Source organism: Poromitra crassiceps (genome assembly GCF_964638095.1).
Source record: "Poromitra crassiceps genome assembly, contig: HAP1_SCAFFOLD_130, whole genome shotgun sequence".
In the NCBI taxonomy this organism is placed as follows: domain Eukaryota; kingdom Metazoa; phylum Chordata; class Actinopteri; order Beryciformes; family Melamphaidae; genus Poromitra; species Poromitra crassiceps.
Genome location: NW_028152231.1, coordinates 318,982 through 327,730, shown reverse-complemented (window position 1 = coordinate 327,730; position 8,749 = coordinate 318,982). Strand labels below are relative to the sequence as shown.

The 8,749-nt window shown below is 43.7% G+C and overlaps 1 protein-coding gene across 1 annotated transcript in view; it reads right to left on the bottom strand.

Annotated features, from left to right (window-relative positions):
- Window positions 1–1,520: 1,520 nt before the first annotated feature.
- The window catches only part of LOC310800888 (transportin-2-like), a 28,179-nt gene continuing 20,950 nt past the window's right edge, over window positions 1,521–8,749 (bottom strand). Inside the window, exons 19-24 of the mRNA XM_083664773.1 lie at window positions 8,029–8,124; window positions 5,679–5,754; window positions 5,384–5,483; window positions 5,107–5,181; window positions 2,827–2,956; window positions 1,521–1,657 (exon numbers count right to left, since the gene is read on the bottom strand). Coding sequence (XP_083520899.1) covers window positions 2,849–2,956; window positions 5,107–5,181; window positions 5,384–5,483; window positions 5,679–5,754; window positions 8,029–8,124 — 455 coding nt within the window. The 3' untranslated portion in view covers window positions 1,521–1,657; window positions 2,827–2,848. The remainder of the gene's footprint in view (window positions 1,658–2,826; window positions 2,957–5,106; window positions 5,182–5,383; window positions 5,484–5,678; window positions 5,755–8,028; window positions 8,125–8,749) is intronic.

Below are 8,749 nucleotides of genomic sequence, written 5' to 3'. Positions count from 1 at the left end.
CACACCTACTCGCATGCAAATCCTCTCACAACACGCGCACACGCACACCTCAGCAATATGGCAAGGTTAGTCATTGTAAAAGTGCGGATTAGTCGCAGTTTCACAAAGTTGTTTTTATTTGCCATTTAGTATTGGGATATTTTTTGCCAGTCAAAGACACTTAATTTCACAGTGCAACACATTATGACAAACACTGACATTAGGGTCAAGACATATTATATGGGTGAGGTTTAAAAAAAAAAAAAGGAGTCCATACAAAAAAATTAAAAAAGAAAAAGTGCAAAAACAAACTTAACAGTCACTGGAAATAAATCGATTCAAATATTCTTTTTTGCGTTAATTGTGCGAATTTAAGTTCACTATGGAAACAAAAATCATCAGTAGCAGCAAAGAAAAAAAAACTGATGGACCATTTCTTAAAACATTATAAAGATCACAATGACATTGCCAATCACTGTTCACTTAAGATATCAATATGGCATCAAATGGATATCAGTACGAATGTAGACGTAGACACACACGTAGACACACTCACACGGACACACACACACACACTTGGTCACAGTTAACAGGTGCAAAGGACATTGCAGTGGGAGTCAAGTTTTAGCTCTGTACCATATCAAAACAATACATAGTTCACACACTGTTAACACAGAATGCTGAAGTAAGGATAATACAAACAATTGCACATGCACGCACACACAGATACACACAAAACCTCAAGGAGACAACTATGGATGTGATTTTTTTTTTTTAGATATCTCCTGTGCGTAGCCCTAATCCTCCCTTCCTAGAGGAATGGTTTCTGTGAAGCCAAGAGGAAAGACACGATTTTTTTTCCTTCTGCTTTTTCATTGATCAGGTAGAAAATGTGACTGATAGATGGACAGCTCTGTGAAGCAGCACTCCAAATGAAGGTAGGAAACGCAGACGCGGATAGCCCGATTATCTTACAGTTACCTAGAATTCAGTGATTGCGGATGAAGCGATTCATATCGAATCTTATTCCCCGGAAAAATAAAGATACGATCTACCCAGAAATGAAAAGAGTTTAGACACCTGTCTATCTGTCCCTAACTACTTATAAATTAGTAGGCCTCAATAGTCTAAATAACAGTGCCACCCCACAGTCAGTCCCATGTACTGCATGTGCAAGTGTGTGTATGTGTGTCTGTGTGTCTGTGTCAGTCAAGCTATCAGTTACTCTTTAGTTTTATAATCCCATTAAAAGCTTAACAGTCCTTGTCCTCCCAGCCAAGTAACTGACCTTTCTATATCTGTCTCTTTCCCTGCCTCGTTAAATTCATATTCCTCCCTTCTTTCCCTAGACTTCTCTAACACTGCTCTCTGTCCCTGCGTCTCTCTGTCCCCTCTCTTTCCCAACCTGTCTATCCCATCCAGGTCTGTCCCTCTGTCCCTCTCGCTATCTGTCCCTACCGGTTAGTTTTTCTGTGTCGGGTCCCTGCCTAGTTTTAATCTAGAGGTGTCCCCCCTGTCCCTCCCTCCCACCCGCCTGCCCTCCCGCTATGGACAAACACATAGGGTTGTGGGGGGCCGTCCGTCGGGGGGAGCCGTCCCTCAGTCTCCCCCCCAGATCAGGGCAGTGCAATACACAGATGGATGAGTTTCCCGTTCACCCTCCTCCTGCTGGCTCAACCTGGTAGGACGGACAAAAAGGGGGAGAGTAAGACAGAAATAAGTTTGCTTCTAAATGCAGAAAATAGTATCTCTGATCTGAGGGCCAATTTTACACAATTACCGTAAATCCTCTAATAGTGGCCTCTACTCTAATAATGGCCGGGGGCACGGGCTGCACGGACAAATAAAGGCCTGCCTCCAATTAGTGTTAATTTCGTCGACGAAAACTATGACAAAAAATGTTAGTCGACTACCTTTTTCCACAAGACTAAGACGAGACTAAAATGTTCAGACTTTTAGTTTCATTGACTAAGACGAGACTAAAACACTCAAACGTTTAGTTGACTAAAACTTGACTAAACAAAAAGAGGATGAGGTTGACTAAATAATATGATTGTTGCTACCGGCGCACGCCGACACTGGCCCGGGTGGGCAGAGTCAGCATTAGCTAGCATTACCATTACTAGTGCAAGCGCATCAGCAGATTCAACAGTTTTCGTTAGACTAGACTAAAATACTTATGGTTTTATTTGACTAAGCTGAGACTAAAATGCTCAAACTTTTAGTCGACTAAAACCTGACTAAATAAAAACAGGATGTGGTTGACTAAATATGATAAAGACTAACAAGGACATTTAACACGAGACTAAGACTAAAAACTAAATAAAAAAATAGCCGACAAAATTAACACTACCTCCAATACAGGCCTCTTTGATTTGTTTCTTTGCCACAGGGCGTATTTTCACTGTGAGGTCACTGTGAAGCTGAATCTGATTCTTATTGACTGTGCTGAAAACTGGCCAGTCTGGCATTTGTTTTGTTTTTTATGTGACATCGGGCACATTTACCGGGTATGTTAATATTTTGCTAATACCTGTGGTATTCCAGTTTACTGATCTGATCGTTATTAAGACAACTTATCGTAACTGTGAAGTTAATTTATTTGCTTTGTGTTTGGTTTTCTGCAATATTGTGCATGAAAAGTCAGGAAATTAAAGGAGTATGTCCATGAGAGTTTAATATGAATAAATAAAGGCCTCTACTCTAATATAGGCCTGCCTCCAACAAAGGCCCGGGGCTCTCTGCTGCTCAGTAAATAAAGGCCCCGGTCACTATTAGAGGATTTACGGTATATTTTTTTTTATAAAATGTGTGTGGTGAACCAGGCTCTGCCGGGGGTGAGACTACCTCTGGGGTGGGTGTAGAGGCTCTAAACACCATAGCAGGCTGCCAGTCTTTCCTTCAGCAGTGGAGGGAACTGCTCCGAGAACTGCTGCCAGTTCTCCTCCCCGACCTGCTCCTTAAAACCATGCAGGATCTGGAAGAGGAGGGGGGGGGGGGGGGTGGAGGCACAACAGAGAAGTTAATCCTCAGGGTTCTCAACCTTTTATGGTCAAGTCAGGCCAGAGACTTTTTGATGTTCTCTCTGTCTCTGGGGAGCGCAGCTTCAGGATCTTCTGCTTTTCCGTGAACCAGTGATGTTATTGGTTGCATGGCTGTTGTTCTGACTACACACTGTATTTACTCACTTTTGTATGCCCGCCTCCACGGACAGTCAGATGGAGAGCATTAACGAGCTATAAAACAGCTATAAACATGGTTCATTTGAATAGACTACCCACATTGTAATGATACAAAGCTGGTTGAAAACAAAAGTGAAAGCAAAGTCTTACTTTAACAATTCCCCAGTTGGTTCTTTTCTGCTCTACCGTAAAACCTCCAATAAAGTCTGGCTCTCAAATAGTGGCTCTCTCTGACAAGAGCACAAAGTGGACTGTATGAGGAAATAAAGGCTGGTTAAAAAATGTCAGTCTAATACTTATAGCCTAAAATATCATTGCAATTACTAAGATATATCACCAAGAAGAGATGTTGCATGTAGACATGTTTATCTCATTGCCATAGATAAAACCCCAAAAGCCTTGAAATCCATTAGGTGAACAGAACTATTGCTTGGATTACTGTGTAGCAGTGGTTCTTCAGTACCCCCTCTCCCTGATTCTCGGAATCCAAGTAGCCCCTTTCCCCGACTACAACATTTTGCTTAGAAAACGGCAAGAGAAAACTATAGCATAGGATGCAATGATAACCCACCTTTTGAAGAATATAACATTACAAAATAAGAAATGGAGTGTCTGCTGCGGTTTTTGGACGGAAGATATGTTTTTGCCGTTCTCCCGAGTGGATTTGGGTTTGACTGGATCCAACGCTGATTGGCTGAAGGAGTTGCTGTCAAGGCAAGTACACCCGCCCAACTTCCGCCCACTGCAAAGACTGGTTTACCAGGCTAAGTACCCCCTGTAGTACCTCCATATACCCCTAGGGCTACGGCATGCATACCCCAGTTTAGGGAACCACTGCTGTGCAGCATTGCTCCCGTTTTGATTCCTTTGGCAGTTTTGGACAAAACTGAGACTCTTTATCAAAGTGCAGAGCCGCTTTTGATCTCTTCTAATGTTTGCCACGCTCACAATGATGCACTAATCGACAAGAAGACTGCTCAGATCATTACACCTCAGTCACTCATACTGCTCAGATCATTACACCTCAGTAACAAGAAGACTGCTCAGATCATTACACCTCAGTCACTCATACTGCTCAGATCATTACACCTCAGTAACAAGAAGACTGCTCAGATCATTACACCTCAGTCACTCATGATACTGCTCAGATCATTACACCTCAGTAACAAGAAGACTGCTCAGATCATTACACCTCAGTCACTCATGATACTGCTCAGATCATTACACCTCAGTCACTCATGATACTGCTCAGATCATTACACCTCAGTCACTCATGATACTGCTCAGATCATTACACCTCAGTCACTCATGCTCAGATCATTACACCTCAGTCACTCATGATACTGCTCAGATCATTACACCTCAGTCACTCATGATACTGCTCAGATCATTACACCTCAGTCACTCATGATACTGCTCAGATCATTACACCTCAGTCACTCATGATACTGCTCAGATCATTACACCTCAGTCACTCATGCTCAGATCATTACACCTCAGTCACTCATGATACTGCTCAGATCATTACACCTCAGTCACTCATGATACTGCTCAGATCATTACACCTCAGTCACTCATGATACTGCTCAGATCATTACACCTCAGTCACTCATGATACTGCTCAGATCATTACACCTCAGTCACTCATGATACTGCTCAGATCATTACACCTCAGTCACTCATGATACTGCTCAGATCATTACACCTCAGTCACTCATGACTGCTCAGATCATTACACCTCAGTCACTCAACAAGAAGACTGCTCAGATCATTACACCTCAGTCACTCATGCAGCAGAGGAGGGAGTCATGGAAATGCATGAGGATTTGATAGTGAATAAAAAAAAATGGCACATTTCATTCTATTTAAAAAGAGGAGGGGAGGGAAAAAAAACTGGGAAGTGACCATCGCACCGTTGGGTTCTTTTGTCCCGGCACCCGCTCACCTTGTAGAACATGTCTCTCAGGTCGTCTTTAGGGTTCACCCAGGAAGCCACCGCATCACAGAAGAAGATGAAGTCCTGAAGAGACAGAGAGCGAGAAGGAATGATTTTTGAGGAGGCGCCAGTGGTTACAGAGAGACTGCCCCCATAACCAAACCCCATATAATAGTCATGTCTCCAGTAAAATTGTCACGGAACCATTGCCTGCTCATTATAAATGGTGAAAAGCATCATCTAAGTGCATAACATGTCAAAGCAAATGTAAAAATGGATCTCTCACCTGCACCACGCCCCCAGGGTTCACACCAATCATCATACAGATCCCACGGAAGGCGGAGTCTTTCTCCTCGTTGTCTCGGATATTCCGCAGAGACGTACACCTGCCGGGCACAATTATTAAGCAATCAGCATTTCATCTGGCTTTGGTTCCAGCCTTAAAACTCGTTATATAAGGATTTTTCAAAATGTCTATGGAGAAAATAAATGGGGAACTCTCTTCCAGGGCTGGAAAAAAGAAAGAAAGCAAGAAGAAAGAAAGCAAGAAAGCAAGAAAGCAAATAATCAAAGGCTCTCACCAAGGTCTGATGAACTGCGGCAGCATGGGAGCGACCTCCTGAGGACACACGTAGCCCAGCCGACCAATAGTGATGGCTGCAGGAAGACAGAAGCTGCTGTTAGAAGAGGTGTGTGTGCTGTGTGCAAACAGGATCATGTGACACTGACACACTGCCTGGGCCAGCTGACACTCTAATGAGCTACGATCCTCTTTGACTGGAACCAAAGACCGTTCAATAAAGAGATGGTGCATTCCAGGCTCAGCCAATAGCAAGGTACTCTGGCCGTCTCCTAAATGGGCGTGGTGAGGTCACCTCTCCCTTTGAAGTGTTGTGCTGGCCTAGCAAGCCAACTTGAGCTAGAGATTGTGAGTTCCCAAATCTCCACACGCACACGTATAAACACAAAGCTGCCCCATGTTAGCTCAATGTAGTTCTAACTACGATATCACTTAAAAAAAATCCAACCACAGATTTAGCTACTACATCAACAAACTTAACATATAGCTTTAGCTAATCGCTCCCTGCTAACGTGAGCTCCTGTTGGGAAATCTCGCAAGACTGTGAGTGTTGCTGAAGGTGCGTTCACACAGAGATATTTATTTTTCGCTCTGTCGCTCAAGTCAACCCTTTGGAATCGCTTGTAATGACGGACATGTGGGGGATATAACGTTACGCAATGTTATGATGTTTGTCCACTACGAGCCACCGTCATTGTTTACAAGCTAAAGCCTATCAGCGTGCTCCTAATGCGAGCTCCATACCGGTAGTACAGACTTCACTTCATGTCAGCTGTCAGCCTGTCAATGTGGTTTGTTGCCACACAATAAAACAGCGGTTTGTTCCAAGCCAGTGTGATCCTTGACTTGCTCTCACACGGCAGCCAATCAGCGTTGAGCGGCGAGCGACTGATGCCAGCGTATTTTCGCTCGAGTTGGAATATTTCATCTCGGGCGACGAGCATATTTTCTCCCTATCGCTCTGTCTCTGCCGCTCTCTCTGCCGATTTTTCTCCCAGGCGAATATACTCTCAATCGCTCGTTTGCATTGACTTTGTATGTAAACTCGACGCCAGCGAAAAACTTTAATAGGTCGGTGTGAACGCACCTTGAGACGGGGACAGGTCTCGAACAAACATTCTGACATTTTATTGTCAGAACGTTCAGAAGATATGTGGCTTGCAGAAAATGGGCACAATATTTACTTTGATTATTATGGGTCAAAAGAATAATCATAATCTGATATCACGTTCACTTCTCCCATTGACTACAATAGAGAGCCCCAGGGATGACGTATTTTTGTAGTCAGAACACGGAAGTCCCGGACTTCCTGGTTCTTCACTGTTTCTGTCTATGGGATTTTTGAATGGGTTTTTGCCGCGATGCTTCAAATAAGGTCTCTGGGCAACGCAAGCTTAATCAAATGCGAACCAGTGCTCAGCCGGATAATCTTCACACATGAGGACCACTTTCATGAGTTTTGAAGCGTAAATGCGAGCCCTAGAAGTAAAAAGCTCGTGCTAAGCTAATCCAGAACTACACACAGTGTCGCATAGGCTTCCACGTCACGTCAGCACTCAACCTGGACTGTTGTTGATGTGTGCACTGATTACCCCGGGCTGAACGGGGCTGAACCAGGTGAGGGAAAGATCATTTCCGTGTTCGTCCTTTGAAGTGATGACGTTATTGACGTATATATCTCCATCGACTCAACAGTGTAGTCTCATTTAGCCGTTTGCTAGCTAGCCGTCCTTTTAACGGCACGTAAAAGCTTCAAAACTCGTAAAAGTGGTCCTCGTGTGTGAAGATGATATTACTAAACACTGGTTCGCGTTTGATTAAGCCAGCGTTGCTCAGAGAGATTATTAGAAGCATCGTGCCAAAAACCCATTCAAAACTCCCATAGGCGAAAACAGTGAAGAACCAGGAGTGTTAGCATCGATGATTTCCGGACTCGTTCCTGCGGCTCTCTATATGCTCAGGACCTGCGGCTGCCGATAGTCTCCTAAGGGGGCGTGGCAGTAGCGAAAGCTACATGACACAGATAGAGGAAGTGACTGAAAGTTGCACCGTCTCTGTATTGAATCGTCTCTGCTGGAACCTGCACTCATTTCTCACTGCCTGTACCAAATTGTGTGTGGGGGGGGGGGGGGGCGTTAGTTGGCGGCCAATTTTAAACAAAACATCACTATGAATGACGTTTGGCAACATTCAGAAGCTACACCGCGGCCAACTTCAGTTACATGTTCATAGCGTTAACTACTGCGAGGAGCCGACGGCTGTACCCGGTCTGCATTCAACGTAATGCAGAAGCGTCCTTATATGGGCAAATAATGAGGTGAATAGAAACAAGGTGTGTGTGCGTGTAATACCTGTGTTCTCCAGCAGGGTCTTGGGGGTATTGGGTCGGTTAATGATCTCAACCAGTTGGTTGAGAACCATCGCTACATACGGCTGCATCTCCACTCCTGAGAGAGCAGAAAACATACCGGTAAAAAAATGAATGAAGTTTGTTCGGATTAGGGATGTCACGATACTACAATTTCTGCTTCGATACAGATACCTAGGAAAATATCGATACTCTATACCATTTTCGATACCACGCAACAACAACAGATCAAGAGGCATAAAAAATAAACAAAGACAGATGGACCGACAGATGCACGCTTCTCCATAATCTAGACCTGATAAAACTCATTAAAAACTTTGCACTTACAAAGCAGATTACACCTGTTCTAGTCATCAGCCTATCAGAACACTTTGAGCTTGTTGAAGCAACAGATACCCACCAATGACAGGGAGGGAGAAATCAGTAGTATGTTGATTTTTCATTAAGAGAAGGTACTGCTGATATTGATACTGTTGCAAATTAGTATTGTATCAGTTTCAAAATTTTAGTATTGATACTTATCGATACTATCGATACCTGTTGCAAATGAGTATTGTATCCGTTTAAAAAATTTTGTATTGATTTTTTCGATACTATCGATACTTTTGACAACCCTAGTTCGGATTTCCCCTTTTCTCCCCAATTGTACTTGGCCAAATGCGCCCTGCTGTCCCGGGCATTGCTCCACTCCCTCTGCCGATTTT